The sequence below is a fragment of the Tachypleus tridentatus genome, chromosome 6, assembly GCF_004210375.1.
Source record: "Tachypleus tridentatus isolate NWPU-2018 chromosome 6, ASM421037v1, whole genome shotgun sequence".
Classification (NCBI taxonomy): Eukaryota; Metazoa; Arthropoda; class Merostomata; order Xiphosura; family Limulidae; genus Tachypleus; species Tachypleus tridentatus.
Genome location: NC_134830.1, coordinates 75904677 through 75931246, shown reverse-complemented (window position 1 = coordinate 75931246; position 26570 = coordinate 75904677). Strand labels below are relative to the sequence as shown.

Here is a 26570-nt window from a genome sequence, read left to right as displayed (position 1 = left end):
GACTGATTAGTGTTAATCCAACAATTTTAAGTCTGAAGTATGTACCAACAATAATTTCGAGTTTGCCCCTGAAGAAGAAAGGTCCATCTTTAGAAAGCGCACGTGTTATAGGGTTTCATTCAGTGTTATTAATACTTCTTGAATCTACGTGTATTTTTTTTTTACATCATGTATGAGCAACCACTGGTATACTTGAAATGTTACTGTATATTCCATGTTCATTAATTAATAGTATTACATAACGATAATATTTTCACAACATATTTAACATTAAATTTTGTCTTGAAATCTCTACCGTTAGAGGGTAATTATATCAAGATGGCTGAAGACGTGCAACTCTCATCAAATCAAACTGAAAAATTGTTGCAATTTCAGGTAATATTTGAAAGAAAGAAAATGTATTATGTTAATTTCTTGTTACAAAATATATGATTAGATTCAGAATTGTATAATTATTTTATTTAATATCAGTGAGTTAGATTTAACAAATACAGCACAGTGTATTACTATATAGTATACTAAAAGTAATATTATTAGATTATAAGTACCACTAGTACTGGTAATAGTAATGATGTTGCTATTAATAGTAATACTAATAATACTGCAGTCTACTCTGGTACTCTTAGAGTCGTAGTATTGCCATTATTATGTAAAAACTTTGGGAAAGTAATATTATACCCTATGCTCTATTATAATTTATATATTACTAGAAACTAATACAACACTTAATAGTAATGTTAAAGTTACCAATTTAAAATTGAATTGTTCTTTACCATCACGTTTTATTTAGTAGTAATACTAGTGTTATATTTATTTAACTTCAAATTATAGTTAAAACTATTATTAGTATTTTAGAATAATTGTTTCATTGAAAGAATTAAATGTGGCTAGTGGTACAGTAAAGACTAATGAGTATTTCATTAGATTAACAAGACTAGTGTTAGGAAAGGAATCATAATTTCTGAATTCTTTTGCAATATTGATACTATTTAATATTTAGGTTACCTTTCATCCAGAAAATAAACATATGGTCAAAACTACAGCAGCAAAAAATAGTAGTAATAATAATAATCATATAAAAAGGTAAAAGCATGAAACTGTCATCATTATTTAAATTGGCATTTAAAATTTTTAATTTCACTGCAGAAACTACTTAGAATTATTCCAATTTTAATCCTAGTTTTGAATAGATGATTTAAGTTTCTTTACCCTCCAAATAAGTTTAAAAAATTTTAAGTCTCCTCTTAGTTTAATGTCTGAGTTGTTTCTATACCATTCACTATTGGTAAAGTCCTCATTGTATGATGTAAAGTAATATTATGTTTTTGCTTTTTACACACTTATTGCAAAGAACTGACAATACAAATTTGATAAATTCACTTATTTTTTTATAAAGTATGTAAAAAAGGCTTAGTAAATAGTTGGATTAATTACAACAGTAAAACAAAATGTATTTATTTGTATATTTAATGTATGTGATTCATATGCTACTAAGGGCTCTATAATCAACAAAACCACAGCCCATTAGCAACTTGGTGTATAAATAGTTGAGAAAAAGGTGCTTAAGAAGCTGATGGGAATGTGTAATCTGTTGATAATTCAGTAATTAAAGTTAAGCCAGAAGTATTTGAAGTAGCCATTCTTTTCACTCTTTAAATATGCTAATACCCTTCCTTAGAAAGAGATTCAAGTATAAATATAGTACATTTACACACAGTGACTGAGTCCATGATAGCTGGGAACAATCTTTCAAATACTAAATGCTTGTATTTCAAAAATCTGAATATTAATAAACTAAAACAACAACAGTAATAAAAATAATAATAATTAAAGAAAGTTATCAAAATTTACACACACACACACACACACACATATAAATGCATATAATACAAATTATTGTATTGGAAACTTGTCAATATTCATGATCATGAAATTGTGTACTGTAAGGTACGTGTCAATTTGAAGGTCATTCCTGGCAGCTTGTAAACACACACACACTGATCAACACCAAACAAAAATTATAATTGGTATTTATTTTGCCAATGCAAAAGTTTTATTCAGATTGTTTCATTGAGACAAATTAGTCTTTTAATTTACTCTTATTCATTTTCTAAGTCAAGTGGGAAGTGATTATAACTTGTCAGTATTCTAAATGCTGGGTATGTAACTACTGCATATTTTTAATGAGTCCTAACCAAGTTTTTTTATGAGGCCATAGTGACCTTTTTTTTAAATTAAAAATTTCTTTTAATAGAACCAACAACCATATTTGCTCTTTAACCATAACTAAATATAGTAAATGGAGAATTTTAGTGTTTTATGTCATAAACACCTAAATATACTCATTTTGTTTATTTGCACAAAACCTTTACCCCTTTCACAAAAAAATGAGTGTTTTAAATTTCCACATTCCAAGTTTGTAATAGGGCAGTATTTTTCAAAGTGTGGTACCTGGCAGGGGCAGGAAATAAACAGGGATACCTACTTTTAAAAGCTTCACCCTAGTGCCCAAAATGTTCTTATTGTCTTAAAGCTACATCTTTTTCTTTAGGTTACCAACACTGAGCTAGCTATCCCTGTCATATAATCTGATCACAAGTGTTTCCACTCCTTGCATTGAACAATCATCAGCTTGTTTATTTCCAGGTACATATGCAACTTTGAATGTATTTATTATTACTTTATGATTATACTTGATGGACAATATTAATAAAGTCCATTGGTTTCTGTGCAATTTTTCTACTTCATTATGTACATTATTATATAATTATGTGATTATCCTCTTCCCTCAGTCAACAGTTGGATGTTGCTGGCTACAGCCCACACCTGTGATACACTGATAAGGCTGAACTTTCAACAGTGGTACATGAATGCTTAAAGTTTGGGAAACACTCTAATAGGGAATCAATAGAAAGAATATTCCTTATTTCTTTTTGCTATTTAATACTTAAGGATATTAAGGGGCATATTAAACCTTGAGGTTGTCTCATTGATTAAACTCTCAAAAAAATTGGCAGAAAACAACCTCAGAGGCAGTTCTTATCATTTGAATATTTAAGCTTTTCCTTAAATTCACATCAGCTACTGCATCTGAAGGCAACTCATATGAAAGGTTTACTACCATGTAAGAGCTAAAAATGATGTACCCTGCCAGAATATATAATCCTAATGTGTTTTCATTAAATAACACAAAAAGAAAAGATATTGACGTATCAGTTTCTTTAACAGTCTTAAAGACATCAGTCTTATTAAATAAAATGATTTCAAGGATCTTAATCTGTTCTCTTTCACATGACAACTTTCTGTGTCAGGTATCGTGGCTACTGCTACTTCTTGAACATTTTCCAACCATTTTGTGTCTTTCTTAAGGTAAGGAGTTAAAGACTGAGCACACTACTTCAAATGAGGCTTGGCTTATATTCAGTATTTCTGTAAATAAATTATAAAATCCTATTTATCCTATGATTAGCAACAATACTGTACTTGAATTGTTTATTACAATTCTCATCCAAAATACCAGATTCTCTTTTTTCTACAATGCTATTAAATTTTTTCCCATTAAAATTATATTTCATGAAGAGTCAGGGGAGACCTGATTGAGATGTTGAATATTGTTAAGAAAAGTGATTGTGTGAATCCCCTTTTTTTTTTTTTTTCTGTAGTTAATGATGAGAGTGGTAAGAGTTAAAGACATAAATTTTAGCAGGGAAGGATTAGATTGCTGGTGCACTCATTTCATGTGATTTAATGGAGTGACACTTAATGTTGTAGGGCATGCTGGTGTACAACATTTTTCACCAAATTAAGGTGAATTTTCCTGACATAAACCCTTTTTTATTTCTCTGAAAGCCATTGTTTTCAAATCTTGAATATTTCTGTATTTTCTGGAGAAGCATATACCTCCATACATTGGACAGGTGTAGTATGGAAGGCTTCTTTCCCACAGGGCTACCTTATGCATATGCTGAAGAAACTCACTTGGGAGAATGATCTATGAATTGCTTAAGACAATGTCACATAGAATGTTTTCAAGTTTGAGAAGTATGACTGTTGACAATGGTAGGTTCATTTTTATTTCTTTTCAAATTAATGTACACATTATCTTTACAAACATTTGTAGAATATTTATGAAAACACATACATATATCATGTTTCAAAATTAATATTTTTTTATTGTGATTTGTTTCTTTCAGAATTCTGACTATCCAACATGCAAAGCAATTTTGATTTTATATTAAAATATTTTATTTGAAAATTGTAAAGTTTTTCTCATAATCTCTGTATCATACTAGGTAATCATCAAACTTCTTTTTGAATAAAACTTTAATCTATTATTTTATCAATGCAGCTCTTTGTGTTGGTCAATTTGTTTGACCTCATAACCATCATAAAAGTCAGGAAATAAATCTAAATTACTTTTTTCTGTTTTAGAATAACTGCAAATTATAACAAGAAAGCACAAATGTTTGTTTCAGTAGCTTAAATATTATAACAATGTACATTTCTTATATTAGTTTTCATTTTATTGGCTGTATCTGACTAAAAATACACTAACACAGGTTCACAATTACATGGTGCATGTGCAACTCACATTACCATATCAAATAACATAACACATAAGCAGATGGTTTGTGTATATCCCATAAAGATTTTTGTTATTTTTCTTTTATTATCTTGCCTAATAAGTTTCAATTCTTACATTTTAGCTACCTTTTCTAATGATAAATATTGGAAACAAATGAAAAATTAAAAAAACTTGTAATTAATTACCAAACATTTTGATTTATAGTAAAGCTTCAAATTTCATTTATGTTATTTACTACGATATTATACCTGACTCTACAGGTAGTAGGTAAGTAATCAAACTATAAGAAAAATAAAGATTGCAAATACATGTATGTATATATAATAACACATTGTAGCTTGTACCCTAGGATTGTTTTCAAAAATATGCAGCGTATTTTGTTTAATTGTAATGTGTTTTGTTTATGGCTTGAACATTTATGGTTATAATGTAATTAATCAGAGGTTGGGATTTGTTCCTTTTAACTTTGTCCTTCCTCATGATTTTGTTTACTTATTTGGCTTCATTTCGGTATAATTATTTAATTTCACTAATATATACACAGACACACATGCAACATTTTTTCCAGGATGGGTGAAGAGTATCTCTGTTTAAAAGTGGTGCAGTTTCCAATATTAGATCTTAGAACATGTCTCATCTTAGAAAGTATCCCTTGGGTGCTTTTGAAGGATACTTCTGTCTTTCCTCACACAGGTCCTTCCACCTATTCAAGGTGGGATTCTAGCTATGTGTTTGAGAGGAGGCAGTATACTGTATCAGAAGTTATAATTTTCCTACATTGAAAATGTGTTTCCAATAGGTACTTGCCTTTCAAAATTCCCACTCTTCCTCCTCACAGAAAACTGGTACCTTCACCTTCTGTCAAAACTCAAAGTGAAAGTTCAGTAGAATTGAATAGAGTGAGTGGTGTGCTATTATAATATGTTGCTCTGTTATTAGTGGAGGGCTTATACATGATGATTTTTATAGGAGATACATTGTAACCAGTTAATTCCAATGGAGGTGAGATAGAATACATGCCATGCATAAAAAAAATGTTTTGCATATAGAAGGTAATGCCAAACAAGAATAGCTATTAATGTTATCATGGGTAAGTACCTATTGGAAATAAATTTTCAGTGTAGGAAAATTATAACTTTGATTGTTATAAACTTATAAGCATAAAATAATCTAAATTAATATGTAAGAAGATCAAGTGTTTATGAAACTGACAGATATGTGTGTATGGTATTGATGTCTGAGTTTAAAAACAACAATTTCTTAGTTACCAGAATAATACATTATATAGTGGCCTACTTTTCTGCAAAACCTGTGTATGTATGTATGTCATCATACTTCATTTCATGGAATCTATGTGATATCCTCTCTATTAATTAACATGAAACTAGCATGTGGTAGTTAATTGTATACACATAAAGTGAAATTGGGAAGCATGGGTTATGTAAATATCCCCTTAACATTTGTACAGTGCACTTGTACTGTCATTGAAAAATTATTCAGTGTGATTGGTCTCCATTTAATCCAAAGTTAAGAAACTGACAGATCTATGATATGATATTAACAATATATGTTATCATTGAATTATAAAAATAAACAAGTGTTGATGCATCAACCTATTTCAATGCAATTGTTTTAAATAAAGGAGAGGAGATAAGTAATAAAAAATGTTTGCAAAAGATTAAGTATTATTTTGGTATGAATATGCAAAGTCATGCAAAAATCCATACAAAAGTAGCTAGTAAGTGCTGAGTTAATCTTATAAACATAATTATTAGCCACTGAAAGATTGTACAGTACTATTCAGTTTAAATGGTTTTATTTAAGTCTGAATTCTTATAACTGACAGGATTTCAACATTTATTTGTAGATAAAAATTATTCTTGAAAGATTTTTGTATGGTTTGGTACATTCATCCTAAGCATGTTTCTGTATATTTTGGCATTTCCATCTTTATATTATGCATAATTTTTGCAAAATGTTTATTACTTGTATTTGTTTGTATTAATAATATTTCCTGCCTAGTGAGTTTCAGCTTGGTTGGCAATTTTTTAATGGTATGGAATGAAAATGTATATAAATGCTACAATGTTGGCTCTTATCACTATGTTATATTGGAAGAAGGAGTAATAATTTCACAGACATATTAATAATATTTGAGTTTTATTGGTCTCTTGCTAGTGAGTTATCTTAGTACTGCTTTTATCCATTCAAATATTTTGTATAGGACCAGTTTTGATGTTCTCAAGACTATTGTTGTGTAAGCGATTGTGACATTTCTGTATCATATCAGTATAATATGCATTCTCAAGACTCGCACAGACACAATGCAGACATTTTTTGTGCCTTCCAATATGTGCATTATCTCACCATCCATTATTTACAATTATTTTTTTACTTTTTACCTTTACTTTTTTATAATGTAAAAACAGTGACTTGTTGCTCTTTAGTTAGTGATGTACATTGTGGATACTTAAGAAATCAGAATGCCATAAATTGTAATTTCTTAAAAAGATGAGTAAATGAACAGTGAATTTTTTTACACTAATATAACATGGCAATAATCTTTGGAAAGTAAACTCAAATTGCACTGCATCAGCTGTATTCATGTATTATTTTTGTTGTTATTATTTGCAGTAGTTTTATTATTATTATACATTTATGTTTCTCTATTTTTGCTAAAATGAGAAGCAAATCCAAAAAAACTATTCACATTTTTTCAAACATAATTTTGAACATACAAAGTAGAGGTTACAAATTTTATAGCTTTTCTTAAATTGGTCCAATAATAAGTTATACCTTAAATGTATTTCATTGTTTTTATTTGTTGGAGGCTTGTTGGGTAACTAGTTAACTCCTTTTGCATTGGGCTGATATATTTCACATCAGCTCAACTGAGGAAGAACATTTATGCAACAGTACATATGGTAACTCTGAGATATCCTCGGAAAACCAGGTAAAATTTTGTTGAAGGTAAATTAGTATACACAAAGATGACATTGTATAAATACATCTCTAATAAATGTGTTGTTTATTTACAGTAGATATGTGCACTTAAACTCTGAGAAGTTTGAGTACAAGGTAGATTTTATATTAATTATAAAACTACTTTTCATCTTACAGCTCTCTTATTTCATTTCCATAACCCCTAGAACCTTCTATAAGAATATTAAATTTTTAAGGTTAATGATTATATTTTATTTCTCATTTTCTCTATCATGTCTCTAACTCTAGCTGTTATTATCAACATACAGTGCAATGAAATGATTAAAATTGGGAAAGAAAAAAGGTTTATATCTTAAAAGATTTCTTTTAACTATATTTGTAATTTCAGATCTTTATCCTTTTCACATATAGTTAATTTTTAATGTATTACTTTTTTTTCTTTACCATTTATTATTCATCTCAACACAAGTTATTGGTGCCATCAGAATATATTGCAGCTTCTTTGACAGAGATGTGCAACCTTTTGGTGAAATTTTCATGCACCACATAATATTGTAAGCCTTGAGAACAGAAACAACTGATGATATATATTTAAATATTTTTAAAATTTCAATTATGCAATTTAAAACATAAATAATACAATTTAACTGTATCATTAATTACAATATATTTAGCTAAGAAACAGTTATAAGTGCTATAGTTAAGTGAGCAGCCAACAGTCCAATAGGCAATTAAACGTACTCTGAGAGGAAAAGTGTGTGTCACTTTCAAAGTAACTGTTGTTGGATTATAATGTAAAATTATTTCTTTCTAATAACAATAGATGTGTATGTAACTTCTATATGTAGACTATAAAGCTCAGCCAAATCTATTGAAGGTGGGTATAGCATGAGTAAATGGTTGACATTTATTAATTGTTTTTAACTGCATTCATTCAGTAAACTTTGAGATGTATGTGTTAATGGATTAAGTAAATGTATTATTGTGTAAGTGTACATCTACCCAACTAGCATTATATTATTGAAGATATAGAGTGCCAAAGTAGAGAATTTCCGTAGCTTGTGGGCCATGCAGCAATGGGTGTGAAGTTTTAAAGAGTTTTTTGAAAGTTTCTTTGGAAAGAAGGAACCTAAAATTTAGATAACATAAAGCTTTGAGTCATAACATATATAATAACATTATAACGTGAATACCATCGACATACATTAATAGCAAAGGTGTTTAATTAAATTTTGAATATAACATAGTGGCTTTTGCATTAAAATGTTGGAAGGGTTAAGATAATAGTTGTAAAAATTTAACTTTTTAGTCAAATACTTACAATAGAGGTTGTGTTATTTATGCAAGTCAGAAAAATGAGAAAAGTAGTGTATATTATTTATCCTATTGTTACATATAGCTTGGGGTCAAAGGCATATCACATTTGTGGATTTACATGAATTTTATGAATTTATGTCAATAAATGTGGTATCAAAGTATAGATTTTAATTTAACTTTTATTGTTATACATTAATTTCTTAAGTTGAAAATAAACATGTATAAAAAAATGCTAAATATTGCATTTTGTGTGTCATATAGGTATGTCATCTGGGTTTGGTTAGGCTACATTTTATGATGCCCATAATACAATATCTATAATTTCATACAAATTATAAACTCATATTTCCAGTATTGGCAAGCTAGAGTATAAAATAAGAACTTCCTACCTTTTCTATTTGCTGAGATATAATATTTATCAAAACTACATTATTGGCTCCACCTGCCATTTTACCACTTAGAGAAAACTTGTTTATCTATGACTCTTTTTCTACACTTATGAGTTTATAATCAAACAAAAACTCTAAAGTTCTTATACATAATTCTGTTAATCATTCTAAGGAAAGCTCATATTTTTGGACAGTTTGAAGTGTTATGATCAGTGCTATTTTCAAGCATAAATTAGAATTTTTTAGATTCAAATACAACATAGTTAAGAAGGCTGTAAATTATAATAGATCAGTGTAGCCATTTGTAATTTTTTGGTATTCCAAAATGCATATATAAAGTCTATTACAATCTTTTTTCAACATCAACATATTAATTTATACAAAGCTTTAGATACTGGTTAGCAAATATGGCTCATGGATACATAAAAGAGCTTTGAAACATCATAAGCAGTAGAGATCATTGTTTTCTTAATATTTTTTTATTTGCTGTTTTATGTTTATAGAAATATAACTTCAATTTAATTACTTATTTGTAAAATAGTGGCATATGTACACACACACATGTTGTAACTGAAACCTCACTGTACCTTACAAAATATTGGAAGCTATGCATTTATAGCTGCTGTTGAAGCATGGTAAAATTGGAAATGGTGTTTGTAAACCCTTTGATACTTATACTATCACTAAATCCCGACTGTCCAAATTTATTGGATCAATTCAACTTTGTACAGAGCCATAAGATATAAAGTTTTAAAGAAAAAGGATGTTTGAAACTTAATTATGAGGTTACTTATTTTTCATTTGTTTTCTTTACATGTTACTCTTAAAAGTAACTAAAAGGATACAGAGATTATGCAAATGAAATTTGGCAAATTTCAGATAAAGAAAATTATTTGTAATCTTATCATCAAAATTACATTGCATGATGGATAGCTAACATTTTTAAAGAAAAAATTCACAGTCAAATCTTTAATAAAAAAATCTTAATATGTAATGTAAAAACTTGATATTTTGTGTATGAAAGCCTTGTAATGTTTACTAATAATCTATAAAATGTTATAAATATTCACCTACATTATCAAAAAGTATAGTACAATTACTCTCATGGATACTTTCGGGTTATAAGCTTGGTGAATTACATCTTTCCCATAGGGTTAATTCTATCTTGAACAAATACAAATATTTTGACAACTTATGTATTTTTTAATATAACATTGTGCACTTCTTAATAATATGTTACTTATTCCATGTTAGTTTCCTGTGAAGGCATTTAAGTATAGTGTTAAGTATTAATGTACTTATCATGCTATGTCCCAAAGGATTAAAATCTGGAAAAGGTTTAGGAAAAGGCTAAATATAAAAAAAAAAACTGTTGTGGTAAAATAAATATATTTAATAAATAAAATATAATATTACTGGAATTTTTTATTGATGTATGGTAATTATACTATTTAATTGTTATGTGTTTTATAAGAAGAAATAATATTGATTTAATCCATTAATTATTAGTTGTTTAGGCTTTAGATAATTGACTGAGTTTTGCTGAAAATGTTTCTGCAGGTATTTTTAACAGAATATGAGAAACATGAAATTCATTTTGTAGTACTAATTTTTATAATTCAATTTGTTTATGTTTTCAGATGAATCTTGGTCTCTTACACTGAGTCACATACTTTGACTTTTGTTTCAAGTTCACCTGCCATGCTTAGAGTACGACAGTAGCAGATTTTGGGGAGAAAGATTGATGTATGAAAGTTTCTGCCAGAGTGGTGGAAACAATGTATTTATGGCTAAGATACTTCAAAGAAAACTTGATAAATTGTACGTAAAGCCAGTCCAATAAAAAAGATAATGGAATATGGGACTTATGACTTCAAGACAAATACAGTAACGAGGCATATGAAGGATTTTGATAATGAATTCTTAAGTCTTGATGTTATATTGCTGATACTTTTTTGGTACAATCAATGAAATACTGTATGAAGAAATGAACAAAAAACTTTAGTCTACATCTGATGCCTCACTATTAAGATAAAAACAATGCACTGAAAGTTTATTCTTTGGGCTTGTGTTATCAACATGAAGGGTGGTGAACCAAAGACAGAAGCATCATACCTTACAGGTTTACACTTGGAACATTGTCATTATGAAAGTATAACAAAAGCCACAAAAGAACATGTTACAGAAAAAGAAATGTCATGAAGTAGGGACAGATGGAGCTTCAGTGATGACTGGGTGAAAGAAAGGAGTGGCAGCATCATGATGAGAGAAAACCTCTATTTATTCAATATCTATTCCCTGATATATTGTCAAGCAACGTAAATTTTCTCATATTTCCTAAAAACACTGACAAAAAGTTGATATCATTCTTTCAAGAGAAGGGCTAAGAAGACTCAGTTATTGAAAGATATGAAGAGAGTACTTAATTTTCTAGTTATCAAGGTAAGAAATGTTCACAAGGTTCACTTTGGGGGAGGGGGCTTAGCAGTCAGTTTAGAAGTCTTCCCAGCTCTCTTGTGTTACTACATTGGATTTAAGAAACAAATGATCCCTGATCAGAACAAGGTTAAGCCATGTAACTTGCCTCTAGGACATTTAGCTGCCCTGTTTGAACTTGATGTTTTAACTCCAGTGATGATTCTGTTTCAACAGTTTCGAAAGTAAAATCTTAATCCTTTGTTGGTACAGTTAGATGTTGATACATACTTTGCAGACAGATTTTGATAACTAGAAAATCACCTAAAAGAGGTTGAAAATCACTGTCCACAGAAGGGCAGTGAATTTATTCCCTTTTGGTGAATTTTATTATCAAACTTGGTATATATCTGAATTCAAGATGTCCACAAACTGGTGCTTTTGATGATGAAATGAATCTGCTGCTCTTTTCAAGCAGAGATAAGCTGCAGAGTTGGGAATGTATGAAAGATCAAGATTCTAATTAATCATTATGGAACATCCAAGGAATATTCATAGATGATAGTGGTTAAAAACAGGTGAAAACAGTTGGAGAAATTGGGCTTTCAAAACATTCTTACCATCTGCTGACACTATAGCTATTTCTTGATCTCCAGGGTTTCCATTCTTTGCCCATCTAAGCATTAAGAATACTTACTCCAGCCTTTTATGCCCACTTGAATGCCTTAGACAAATTCTGATTTTCAAATTTCTTCACCATCTTCAATGTTTACCCTATTGAGGTAATGAATGTAAGGATCTCAACTCAATAGTGTAATTAATGTTTTCTTGACAAAGCTTTCAGCACAGATTTGTATCAACAGGAGGCTTGTAATTATTTACTATTTACAGTGTGCATTTAAATATGGTTGGCATTTCTACAGTTATTTTTTTCATTTATAATTTTACATTATTTAACAAAAAAAACAACTTAACACTGTGTATGAATTCCCTAATTAATGTTTCTACTACCTCCTCTCTGCCACCTCTGCTGTCTGGTGTTTATTAACAGTCAGGGGTTGGGTTACTCTTGAATCCCTATCACACTGAACATGCTTTTCCTTTCAGCCATGGAGGCATTATAATGTAACAGTCAATCCTACTGTTTGTTGGTAAAAGAGTAGCCCAATAGTTGGCAGTGGGTGGTGATGACTATGTCTTCTCTCTAGTCTTACACTGCTAAATTAGGGACGGCTAGCGCAGATAGTCCTCGTGTAGCTTTGTGCAAAATTTAAAAACAAACACACCAGGAAATGGTTCTAGGTCTATATCTCTTGAAGAGAAAAATTGTTATGATACATTGCAATAATTCTAAGGTGGCATCTCGGATTTCTTTTCCAGAAAGCACACATTCTTGAGACCTTTGTTTTTGTACTTTGGATTTTCAATACTGGCCTAATTTCTATTATATCAGCCTTTTCAACATGATATATTCCTGAAGTGATCAATTTAATTGCAGATCACTTGTTTCGAACCATAGGGATTCTTCTGACAGAATGGATGCTACATCATGAGGTTTTTCAGTGGATTTGCTCTTAGTTTGTTTCCAGTAGCCAATGCCTTTGCAACTAACTGGAATTCTCAACTGCAGGTGTTTCGGTCTCCAGCACCTTACCCTCATGCATTGGCAGTAAATGCATTCAGTCTAGACTGTACTGGTTTACCTCTGTACATCTTTCCTTCAATTTGGCTATAGTCTCAGGTTCTGACTATGGTTTGTTTTCTCTCTATCATGTTCTCTTGGTTTCATCTTATTTTCCAGCTTGAACGTGATTTCTATTTCTTCAGTATCTGCAGGAATATCCACCTCTATCTCTTCGTCATTGGAAATCTCTGTTAAGACAACCTCAATCAGACATTCTCCACCCACATGTTCAGAAACTCAGTTATTATTCTCATAAGTTGTATGGTCCTTTGCCTGACTTAAGAGTTTAACTTCTAAGGCTTTTCTGTATGCAGCTAAATCTGTCCATAGGCCAACCATAATCTTTTATTAATGGAAATGGAATATTTATTATTGGAGGTGTATTGAAAGGAAGTTAAACTCTTTTCATCCAAAAGTATCTATCATATCCCATTTTCTGACTTGGATTTTTGAGAAATGGCTTGCTTCTTCTATGGATAAGGAATCTATATTGTATATTTTTAGGTATTCTAAATATGGGAAGGTTTATGAATCCCCATTTTTCTCAGGTGTACTAAAATTCTTTCATATGCTTCAGTCCAAACAACCTCTTCAATTACTGAATTGGGATTTTACAATTGTTTTACATGCATACACTAATCTTTCTATTGAGTCTTTAACTTTGTGTTATTTGTTTGACTTTTATCTTAAATTGTATTTTTTGTTGTTGTTGTTTTGCTCTTTTGGACATCATTGGTTGGAGTTGTTTGCATATGTATCGGGTTCTTTATCATTCCACATTTGTTCTGCTTTACCCCTGTAGGTCTTTTTTTCCCAATATTCTGGCAGCCAGGAAAGTGAAAAGATCCTTCTCACCAATCCATTTGTCACCCATTTCTTATCTTTATCACTGCTTTGATCTTGATTGTTAATTATGTTTTGTCAGGGCCCTCAACTGTTATGTGGCTCATACTTACTTATTTTGAGGTATTGGAAATAGATTGTTCATTTATTGGAATTCTAATATTTTCCATGACTTATTTACCATTAACCTTACAAGGTGGTTTCATAAACTTATTCACATGGCTTATAATCAATTGTTGTTATTGGAGAGGAATCTTTTGCATGTCACATCTCATCAGATTTATTATATCACTATGTCATTAGCTTCCTAGTTGAGTTGCCCTCTGGAAGACGCGTGAGCTGGTATATGTACAACTCCTAATGCTTTTGTATCTCATTACTTACCTAATCTGGCTGTATCCTCTTATGAGAGTTTTCTACTACATCTGTGAAACTTTAACCACAGATGAGTATATTACTTAATCATATACTCTTTTTGTTTCCAAGGTCCCTTCATATTTTTCACCCTTTTATATGCTTTGTCTTCTCAATTCTACACTAGCAACCACTATGATTAATACAGGTTGCAACAGGCTCTGTTGACATTTGGTGTTTCTATAAGACTATATTATTTTATTATGAACAACCATGAGTAAAGCTAAAGGGGTTCCTTCCAATGTCTGCCCACCAATTGCACAGTTTTCAGAGCACTGTTATTCGGGATTCTTCACCTATAAGGCTCAACTAGTGGAGCTCAGGACAGAGTCTTTTCAAGCCCTAGTGTGCAGTTGCTGGAGTTGTGGACAGAGAATTTTCCAACACAATGTTTGAGTATGTTCCTCTGCTTTTGGAGAAGAGGGTGAAGTTGGTGTCCTCCTTGGGAGCCTATTTGTAATTTCATTTCAAAATTGACACAAAGCTATCTGGTTGGGGAGCATATGATCCTTCTCTTTTATTAATGTTGGTTTAGTATATTGGCCATGGAAGATTGTCTTCTATCTCCTTATAATTCCAAATGTGAAGTGGTCCCATCTTAGGTCCTTGGTTGAACACAGGTTCTATACCTTCTACATTATTGCATGGCAAGCAGATTACTGCTTGTCCACTTGGTTGGGAAGTGAGGATGAATGTTGAGTTATGGCATACACAATCCTGATATTCCGAGCCTGAGGTGTTGCTTACTTTCCTGTTGTGATTATATTGGTGTGAAACACATGATTTTATAGATGCTGGTTGGGATCCAGTCAAATTATATGTATATATATAATTGTGGTCTAACAGCTTTATTCACCAGTGTGGGATATAGGTACCATGGCCATTTAATTCCAGCCCATGAGTTGTAGAACCTTGGCTACCTTGTGGAGACTGCCTGTACTGATAATTACTTATTTTCTATACCACCTTTGGTAAAAATAAATTTCAAGTGGAGAGCACCTGTTATGGATATAGTGCAGTTCCTGCACTTTTGTAACATTTGTTTTTTGTCTTGGTACACTCTTGTTTTCTGCAGATGCTTTCTGTATGGATCATGCTTACAAAACTCTTCCACCTTTTCAATGTGGGATTCTAGATATACTCTTAAGAGATGGCAAGTATGTTTTGGAAGTTAATGTCTTCATAAATACTTACCACTGAAACTCTCCTGCCCTACCTCCAGTTTATGTTTCAAAAACATGATTATTTGGATAAGATGCTTATATACAGTACCTAGATAGAGGGTGCATTGAGGTTGGTGGAGAAAATTCCAAATTAGCATTTGCCTAAGACATTTAAATGGGGTGTAAATGACTGAGTAAAAGTGTTTAATGCTTAGATAGGCAAAGAGTGGAAACCCTGGAGATTGAAAAATAGCTGTAGTTTCAGAGGAGGTTAGTATTATTGGAAATACATCTTCAGTTAATAGCAGCATTGAATGGATTTTTGCTTACTGAATTGTTTTCCACTGACAACATGGATGCATTGTGGAAAATGATTGTTAAGTACAATGGGAAAGATATCCAAATTCTCATTAAATTAAGTGTTTTAGCTTTAACATGTCCCACCAACAATGAAGACTGTGGAAGGTCCTTAATTGCACAGAATTATATTACAAAATACAGGAAGGCACAGCAATCCAATGAAATAAATGTGAGACTTACAGGAATCTGTTTCTTTGCAGCTCAAAATCCAGGACATGGACTTTACATGTTTTTCCAGTATATAAAAAAAATGAAGACACTGATTATCTCAAAGTAACTCTGAACATCAGTCTTCTTGTGTATTCACACTTACTAACTTTATGTAAACTATCTTTTTTTTAAAGTTATTCTTATCAGTTATAGTTATTGAGAAACATTACAAAATTGGCTGAAAGATAGTCAGTCATTGTTTATACTTATTCAGTAAGTTTATACATACTATTAAATATGGCATTATGGAGAGTTGTTACTGGTTTATTATTATATATTGTGCAATTGTGTTTGCCTGAGAATCAGGATACTGGAGTAATAAAACTTCCCTGAAAAATACAGTGTGTAGAAGTTATGTAGTATAAACTGAAATGTAACGGGTTTTTATATTTTTGTTTTCATAGAGTGAAATAATTGATTTTTTTTCACAACTTTAGCTTAACTAACTTTATGAACTTGATAGTGACCCATGGTTTAAAAAAAAATACCCTTCATTTTTCAAGTGAATGGTCATCTGGCCCACAATATGCTTTTACAATCTGAAGCATTGTAGGAGTCAGTTTTGGTTTATTTTATTTTTTCTAAAATGGTGGTTGGCATTTGAAATGGGTTGTCCTCGAGTGTGGTGGATTATGGGAATTTAAAAAGGTTTAAGGGAAAAACTCGTAAATATTTAAATAATAAGAGCTGATTTTGACACATTTTTTTAACTTTTTATTCAGAGTTTAATGAATGGAATAGCCTAGATGCACCAACTAGCCTCTGTATCATTAGATTGTATGCTTTAATTTTTATTAAAATACATGGATCTTTAAAGTTTTTATAAATTAAATATATCTGCCAAGTCATGAATTACCCCAACTCCATATATAATTGAGGAGCATCCTAATCACAACCAACAACCTTAATATCATTAGTAATTGGTGTTTTCTGGAAAAGTAAAAAGTGGTTTAAATTTATCTTTTTTCATATGAGCAGTTGAGCATTGGTAGTATTATTTGACAAAATGATTTGTTGTAATAAAATAATATAATAAAAGTTATTTTTTATTTTGTTTTAAAGCATTATACATGCTTAGCAGAATGAATAATTTTAGCTATATATTTTGATATCTGTTGATTATAATAGTAAGATCTGTGGCAGATCAGTGTATTGAAATGCTCGTATGCTGTAATTAATTAAGCATTATACATGCTTAGCAGAATGAATAATTTTAGCTATATATTTTGATATCTGTTGATTATAATAGTATGATACTATTTAAAATATTTTATTTAAGAACAAACATCTTATGTCATTCTTTTCAATTGTGAAGTTTAATACCTAAAAATTAATGTTTTTTACACAACTGATAAAGTTTTCCTCAAGCTGACTAATTTCAACTTTTAATAAAATAAATTTCATATCTTTTAAGCTTTATGAGCAGTGGTCATGTACTGAAGTAAAATTTAATTTCCACATTTGTTCTAGTTTTATGTCAAAAATATGCAGCTGTTTTATACTTGTTTCAATTACTTTAATCCATTTAAACTGGCCTTCTAGTATTTATATTTTTGAGTTTTTGTGGCAGATCAGTGTATTGAAATGCTCATATGCTATAATTATTAGGCTTAACTTTTTTGTGTTGATTGCATGTAAGTACAATAGTAATGTATGGGACATACATACCATGATGCTCATAAAAGATGTTTATGAGAAATAAAAAGATAGTTAATCATTTCCTTGTTTTGGTAGTCCATTCTAGGTGAGTTAGATTGTCTACCTACTAGGAATTACTGTAAATATTTCCAAAAGCAAAATTTTCAGAGACTCAGTTATGAACTGAATTCTTAACTTTTTCATTTTTTTCTTTTTTATTGCAATTAAACTTGTACTTAAAAATCCATCAAATTTTGAAAATCACTGATTAGTCAACGTGTGATTATATGAAAGCTTATAAATTATATCACTGAGGCTTGGAATACTGTAGTGCAGGGTTTGGATTGATCATTCTAAAAAAAAGTGAAAAATATGTCTACTGGCATTTTGTATTGGCTTTTTTCTCTGGTTTTTAACATTACAAATTTGTGTAGATGTGTCAGTTTTGGTGTGAATTAAAGCAAGCATGTTATTGTGGGAGACTTTAATTTTAAGGTGATTAATTTGGTTAATCTGTTATCAGTGCATGAAGTTGAAGAGTTGAGATTTTGGAGGGATTGTATATTGCTTCGAAATTTAAAACTTCTGAGAAAGATGCTGTTTAAAAATGAGAAAAATAAGGAGATATGTTTTGGAAGGATGCTTAAATAAAGCAATTATAATCTTTGATGTTTTTCATGAAGCCAATTCTACAATTAAAAGTATGTAATACTATAAAAGCATACTTTGGACACTTGTTGATAATTTAAGAAAAAAGGGAGGTGATGGCTGATTTGAATTTGAAAATGTCTGGCTTAAATGAACATGAAATTCACTTGTAAAATGCAGGTCACTGAATTTTATTGTAATGGATTGACTGTCATACATTTACTTTAATATTTACACTTGTTTCATTTTAATTTTTTTGCATGTGACTGTAGTCTTGACTGTGTACTGTGCATGTTCTACCTGTTCTCAAAATTTGTAGAAGATTCTAGAGAGTAACAATCAAGAATATTTGTTTTACAAAAACAAACTGGAACACTGTTGAAACTTTGAGAAAATTGTGTGACTCACATAAAAGGAGCTCAGTGAGAGACAGAAGATTATTATTATTGGACAGCTACAGTCATTGTGTTATAGGTATCAGAAGTGATACAGAATTTGACTGGGACATTTACAAATTTTGAAAATTACAAATTGTTTAAATTCAGTGAATTAACTTCACACATTAGTATTTGTATAAGGACATTAAATATCTTCATTGAGAAAAAGCCAGCTTGTAAGGGTGAGAGGCCAATGAAGCCAGCTAGCTTAAGGGAGATATGGCAGTATCAACTCAGAATTAATTTTCTCGACATGATCCTGGCTCATTGATAAAATACTTAGTTCTAAACTGGATATAAAACTCAGTATTGTTTGTAACTTTGTAAAAATTGTATATAAATTATTATTTGTAATGACTTATAAATTGTATTGTTGTTTTGTTTATATATCAAAATATATTTGTTCTAAAAAAGAAAATTGTGTGTATCAGTCTTGTTAGCAAATATCATAAATTGAATACATATAACATTTAATTAGCTTCTAAATTAAAATCAGAATTTGCAGTTATTTGAAATGGCAATACATAATGTACATAACATAATAAATCAGAGACTTGTCTGAAATACATTATAATACAAAAAATATAAACACAGAATAACCCAATAAAGCTTTTATTCAAGCTAAAATATCATAGAAAAATATTTTCAGGGAATATTTAATTTAAAAAATCCTGGCTTCTAAATGTGGAAGTTACTAAATTGTGTCAAGTTGCTTCATTACTCTTAATGAAAGCGAACCTTCTGGCTTTTGAATGTTTCCTTCCTCAAAACATCAAATTTCACTTGAATTGTTTTGATACTTAGATTAAGCACAAAGAAAGAATAATGGTAATATTTGTTTTTTAAGAGACTGTAAAAATATGATAGAAGAAGGAACTGTAGCCAAAGTGCTAAACATCTGTTTTTATTAGTGTTTTTTGTGATCAAGTGGAGGAAGAAGTTCTCAAACTGACCCATTACTTTTTTCCCTTAAATTTTCTCTTTGTTGGAGAAGGGCTGTTTTAGAAAAATTTGAAAAATGTATTCAACATAAAGTCTGCTGGCTTTAAGAAGATTTTACTGAAAAAAAAATATGAAGATGCTTTGCAACAAGCTATATGAAGCTATATGATTATACAGCAGTTAGTCTACGGATTTACAACGCTAAAATTAGGGGTTCAGTTCCCCTTGGTAGGCTCAGCAGATAGCCCAGTGTGACTTTGCAATAAAAAAACACACACAAATGTGAGGCATTTTAATTATCTTATCATTAGCTATTTAACATAATGGAAATACCCAATGATTTAAAGATTTACAGAGCTTTTTTTTTTTTTTACCTAAAAAGTTTGCAGAAAACTCAAGGCTTATTTATTTTATTTTATGTTATTGTTATACTTTAGTAAAATGTTACAATGTGTTTTAAGAGGTTATTTAGAAACATAATTTGGAAAATTGGCAATTACTTAGTGGTCCTGATCATCGTTGTACATAATGATTTTCTTACTTTGCCAATTTCCTGAAGTTGTTAATAAGTTCTCTACTTTTTTTTCTTATGAAAGTGATGAAATATCTATTGTATACCTTGATTTTGTGAAGGCTTGTGATAAGGTGTTCTACAACAGTTTAAGTATCAAGTCAGATGTTAATATATTTAAGGAAAGATTTAAAGGTATATGAAAAATTAATTTAGAAGACAAAGAGCATTCATAAATGGACTTTAATTTTTTTACTGAGTCTGTACTACATTGTAGCACTTTTGTATTCAAGCCTTATTTGGAGTAGTAGTATTGTTATAAACAAAATTTAATTTTGTGTGTGTTTTGAGTGAAAAAGAAGTTTATAAATAAAAGTAAAGTAGGAAAAATTATATGTTTTGATAAATTTATTTTGTTCTTAGAAATATGAAGCTATTTAATAAAATATATGACATGTTCACAAGATTCTTAGAATTAATTTGTTTAGAAACTCAGAGTTCCAACATAAAGTCAGGAATTCTCATTATTTTCTCTCTCATATATAGTTCACTATCCTAATAGAATAATACAAATATTCAAATAGTTTGTACTAAAATTATTAATCTTTCACTTTAATGTTACTTATTAGAGAATACTGTTATTATATTAAGTTTAGATAGAATTAAAACATATTTGAGATTAACTGAATTTTATTGCTTTATTTATTTCAGCCTGAAATGTTAGTTTACACTAATCATATTATTAATTCATAACATAAAGAATTAACATGTTGCATTTACAGTTATTCAGAAATTTTGTTTCATTCAGTTTTTTGCTTTAACACTTAACTGAGGAACTTTTCAATTCCATTTGCTGTTAGAAGACCAAACTAAACCTGCTATAAATCATACAAACATGGCAAGAATAAAAAATTTATCAGTGTAACCTTTTGAAATGGCATCATTACCTTTATCAAGTGTCAGAATAATATATTGTATATTGACAGTTTTTATGAAGAGTAGTTTGTGAACAAAGATCTAATGTACTTTACTTACAAATGTCTGTAGCTGATGATGTCTTGCCATAGAAAAGTATTCCTGTAGCTTTCTAGTAGATATAGTATCATAGAAAACTATTATCAGGGAATATTTAATTTAAAAATCCTGGCTTCTAAATGTGGAAGTTTCTAAAATTGTGTCAAGTTGCTTCATTAATCTTAATTAAAGCAAACCTTACTAACTTTAGCCTTTTCAAATGTATGACTAACTTTCACAGAACATTTATATTCTAACTAAAGAACATTAAAGGTTAATCAGAACCTCTTTCTGATCAAAAGGAAGGCACAGAAACATAAGATAAACATCAAACTAACAGAAAATGGTGAAATATGAATGGGAAACATAGATTCTAAAAAATGTTTTAAAAATAAAATTTAAAAATCTAGACCCATTATGTTTGCAATTCATGTATGAAGACATATGACAGAAATGTAAATTTAAGTGTTTCTAATATAGATTTTTCTATATTTTTGGTATTCATGAAGTTGATATTTCATCTTGTTAACATATCCAGTTTATGAAAAGTTTTGGTAAATATATTGTTGAAATAGAGATACAGTTACACTTCTCATGAGATATTCAATGTTGACTTGCATGTCAGTCCAAAGCATCTTTTTGGTCTGGAAAGAATTAAGCAAATACATGGGTAGTAGAGACATCCTTTTCCTGCACATAATATTGCAAAAAGTTTAAAAGCAACAATTGATATAGCAGATAAAAGGAACCAAATGAAATTTCAGTTTGTATTCCAAAACATAATTACAATTGTTGACACTATAGTTATTTCTTCATCTCTAGTATTTTCACTTTTTGCCCATCTAAACAATGAATACACTTGTTTCAGTCTCTAAATCTCCCACTCGAATGCCTTTGGCAGATTTTAATTTGCAAAATTCTCCTACAACTTCATTGCACCCTCTCTCTAGGTACTTTATATAAGCAACTCATTTAGATAATGTATTCACACTTTCTTGATAGAATATTCAGTGGTAAGTTTACAGATTTAAACCCTAAATTCAGGAGTTTGATTCCCATTGGTGGGCTCAGCAGATAGCTTGATGTGGCTTTGCTATAAAAGAAACACACCCATCTGATATTACTGGAAGAAAATTCTAATTTTTGTTTGCAGGAGTATTCACTTTGTACATCTTGACCCAAAACTGTACATATTTTACACACAGATGTTCGTAAATGGTCATGCTACATTTAATAAATTGCATATACACATATACACTTTTAATAAATTGAAACACTTTGGTAAATAAACATTCTTGATTGGGGTTGATCAGAATGAGAATTTTTTTTTAAATTTGTGTTGTGAGACAGGTAATGTCTACTCTTGAAACCCAAGTAGGTCAGTTAATGCATTAGATTTCATAAAATTATATGAGCCAAGTGTTCTGGTTTCAAGCTCCAGTAAGAGCAGATTGTTTTTCACCAGTTTCAGTTTTTTTATATACTGTATATTCAGTTTTGGCACTTTAATTGCAAAAACAAACTTAATATGTTGAAATGGATGTAGAGAAGGTTTACTTGTTTAAATTTTAGATTTATTTTCTCTTTTTTGGGGAGTGGAGGATATATTTAAAGCAGACATAAAGGAGTGAAAAATTTACAGAACAATACAAATTATTAATTTTGGATCATTGTTAATTATAGTAAATGATGTTAAATATAATAACAGAAAATATTGATTTGTATTTATTCTGTGCTTGTATAAATGCCAAAATATGTATGTTTCAAATTATATTGACTTTTACTTGTGTGTGTACATATGACTAATATTTCTCCAGGATTTGACTGGAATAGAAGAAATGGACAGATGCAGAGAAATTTTGCAAACTCACAACTGGGATCTTGAGGTATAATGATGATTTTATATTTGTTTTTGCATTATGTTAACAGTTATTAGTTAATATATCTGATGTATTTTTTAAACTGATATTTCTGTATTGTTCCTGTGTAAGATTGGTTTGAGTGACTCAAGCTTATATAAAGTAAAATTTAGTGACTGCTTACTTTGGTTACAAGTATGAATACTGTGCCATATAAAATGTTAGAATTTTTAACTTAAACTCTTGAAGTTAAAAAAGTTCATTTGAACTTTTGTTATTTTGTTACAATTATTTTTTATTATATATTTTACAGATGGATTATTGTTACACTTAAAAAATGCTCTCTGATGTCTTTATTTTTTGTTACCAGTTGGTCAGGTGGTTAAGGCACTTGATTCGTAATCCAAGGATTGGGTGTTTGAATCCCCATCACGCCATACATGCTTGCACTTTGAGTCATGAGAACATTATAATGTGACAGGCAATCCCACTATTCATTGGTAAAAGAGTAGCCCAATAGTTGGCAGTGGGTGATAATGGCTAGCTGCCTTCCTTCTAGTCTTACACTGCTAAATTAGGGATGGCTAGCACAGATAGCTCTCATGTAGCTTTACACAAAATTAAAAAAACAACAACCTGTTTTCAGTTTTATTTTTTATAAACTTGTATTGTCCCAAGTAATCAAACACTTCAGAAGTTTAGTAGTGAAGAAAATATAATTACTTTGTTTGATAATCTGAAGGTCTTGGCAGTTGGCTTACAATTCATTGTGATGAATATTCTCAGCACATCTGTAATACTTAACATGCAGACGTTTGTTGTGTTTTTCCTATATTGTGAGATGTTGTTCAGTAATAATGAGAGGTAACTTGTTTTTATTTGCAACTGTATTTTTATATCTTTAAGGCAGTACTAATATGTATAACTTCTTTTAGACACACAAACACGTCTGTAAATGAGAAATGATGTAAAATGTGTTCTTTTCAGTGATAACCACATCCCAACTTTTGTTTAAAAATATTTTTTGTGGCAAAATATGTTAATAAAAAATAAGTAGTGAGCCCAATTTTTTTTATGACATACAACCTGGACTTTTGTGATTATGTGTAATACTTCTTACCAGTTATTGATATATAATGTCTCTACAAGTGCAGTGAAATAATGGGTGTGCCTGTTGTGTCTCTCAGGCAGTAGTTCAGTTAGATTTAGAGCTAACCAAATCATTTTTTATGTCATAGAGCATGAGGTATTATCATACTGAGAGAGTATGACTTATTTCCATTGAGTTATATCAGTGCAGGAAGTTACTGTATAATATCCAATACTTCATGATAAAACTATGCATTCGTGATTTTCGTAATTACTACAGGTGTTATAAGTCCAAGACAAAGTAGACCCTCACCACAATTATGGCCAGGATATGAGGAAAAAGAAACTTCTATCCATTCCTCCTCTTCCCCTCTGAAAAAAATAGTAAAGCCATTTGATTGGTCCACGTGATATTTTTATATTTTTTAGTTTAGTTTTGAATATCTAGGCTCAGTTACAGTGATTCTTCATGTTTGAGTCTGGGATGAGTGATTTAAGGGCTACAGAGTACAAGATTTAATTTAAATTGCACTCTACATACAAATAGTAGGTGCACAAGATGGAATTTTCATCCCACATGAGAAACAATTTTCAAGACTGCAATAAAGGTTACCAAAAATTGTAAAGTATGGTGTGTAATTGTGCGAGACTAATTTTGAAGTAAAGATAATTGGTCAGAACTAAAATTTCTTTATTCATCAAAACCAGCCTTTAAGTATTACATATGATCTTAGTCTTTTTCTTTGATATCTTATTTTGTGTGTGTGCCTATTTCTGTTTTTTCACAAGTTATTACTAGAAATTTTAAAGAATGTTAATTCACGTAAGTGGGGAACAGTTTCCTTTGTTGAAATACAAAGCTAATAAATTACATTTATGAAAGGCACATAGAATTTGTAAAGGGTATTGTTATTCCAAGATATTTGTGAAGTGGGAAGTTTTATTGAAGCAAACTCTGAATAAGATGTTTTACAGGTCAGTAATTTTCAATTTCGAGTTTGATGAAAATTTAAGTTTGCCTTGTCAAAATAGGCCTATAATATCTTTACATATTACTTACATGTGCATGAAGTATTCCAGATTCAGAGTTTGTAAAATCTTACTGATGAATAAGGTAAGAATGTACAACATCATATAAGTAACTGTGAGGACACTTAAATAACAAGATCTGTTCTGTTTGTTCTGCTTTATGCTTATTAATGACACTAAGTCTGATAAGCTGTTGCATTTAGTAATGAATTAGAGTATCTGCATGTGTTTGTACAATAACAAACAGTATTGATGACAATTCATAAGGCAGCAAGGTTTATAATTCAAGTGAAAATAAACCACTATTTCATGAAAGAGGTGTTGGCTATTAATAAATTTAATAGTCTAATTATATTAAAGAAATTTATAATTATTTTTCACAAAAGAATTGTAAACTTCCACTAACTATATATTTTTCATTTACAACAACCATGGATAACAAATTGAAGGCTGAACTTAGTAGAGTGGATAAAACAATGTATCTTTGCATTTAAGAAATTGTTAATACATCACAAACATTCAAAATGTGGTTCCTGCCACTTTTTTGCTGAACTTTAGTGATGTGAAGATGCACAGAATTTTTTTTTCCTTTGGTTATGGCAAACGTGTAACTCTTTAAATAATTGAAATTTGTAAGATGGATATGCTTCTTTAAAGGGACATGAACAATTCATAAATTCTGCCCTGTTGTAGGTTCATCATTTATACATAAGTAAACTATGGAAAATGTTGCAGAAGTAAGAAGCATTTTAAAAAGAAGTAAGATGAGATTACCTACTCTGTTTGTAGTAACTCAAGATTGCAAACAAATGTGTACCTCAGGTCTTTGAGTCATGTTTAAAACCTGTGGTATTAAATTAACTAAAAGAATTAAACAAAAGAAAAGCAGGTAACAAGGAACTGTTGAGCACTGAACTAAGAAAAAATGCTCTAAGATACTGAGTCGTTTGTCACACATTACATTTAAGCTAAAACAACTGAATATTGTGAATTGAGGAAAAAATGACTTAATAGGTATTGTCACTTTCAATGTGGAATGGATGTTTCTCAGTAATCAGTGTTCAGCTTATAAAATAGCAA

General features: G+C 30.0%; 1 protein-coding gene across 4 annotated transcripts in view; it reads left to right on the top strand.

Annotated features, from left to right (window-relative positions):
• Positions 1 to 240: 240 nt before the first annotated feature.
• Positions 241 to 26570, top strand: part of Faf2 (Fas-associated factor 2) — a 65965-nt gene continuing 39635 nt past the window's right edge. The window contains exons 1-3 of one of the 4 annotated variants that reach the window (XM_076505590.1): positions 307 to 375; positions 2552 to 2646; positions 23331 to 23399. In XM_076505590.1, the coding sequence (XP_076361705.1) occupies positions 23352 to 23399 (48 nt within the window). In that variant the 5' untranslated portion in view covers positions 307 to 375; positions 2552 to 2646; positions 23331 to 23351. Of the gene's footprint in view, positions 376 to 2551; positions 2647 to 3940; positions 4060 to 10874; positions 11677 to 23330; positions 23400 to 26570 lie in introns of those variants that run through there. The other 3 variants (XM_076505588.1, XM_076505589.1, XM_076505587.1) reach the window with 3 other exon arrangements.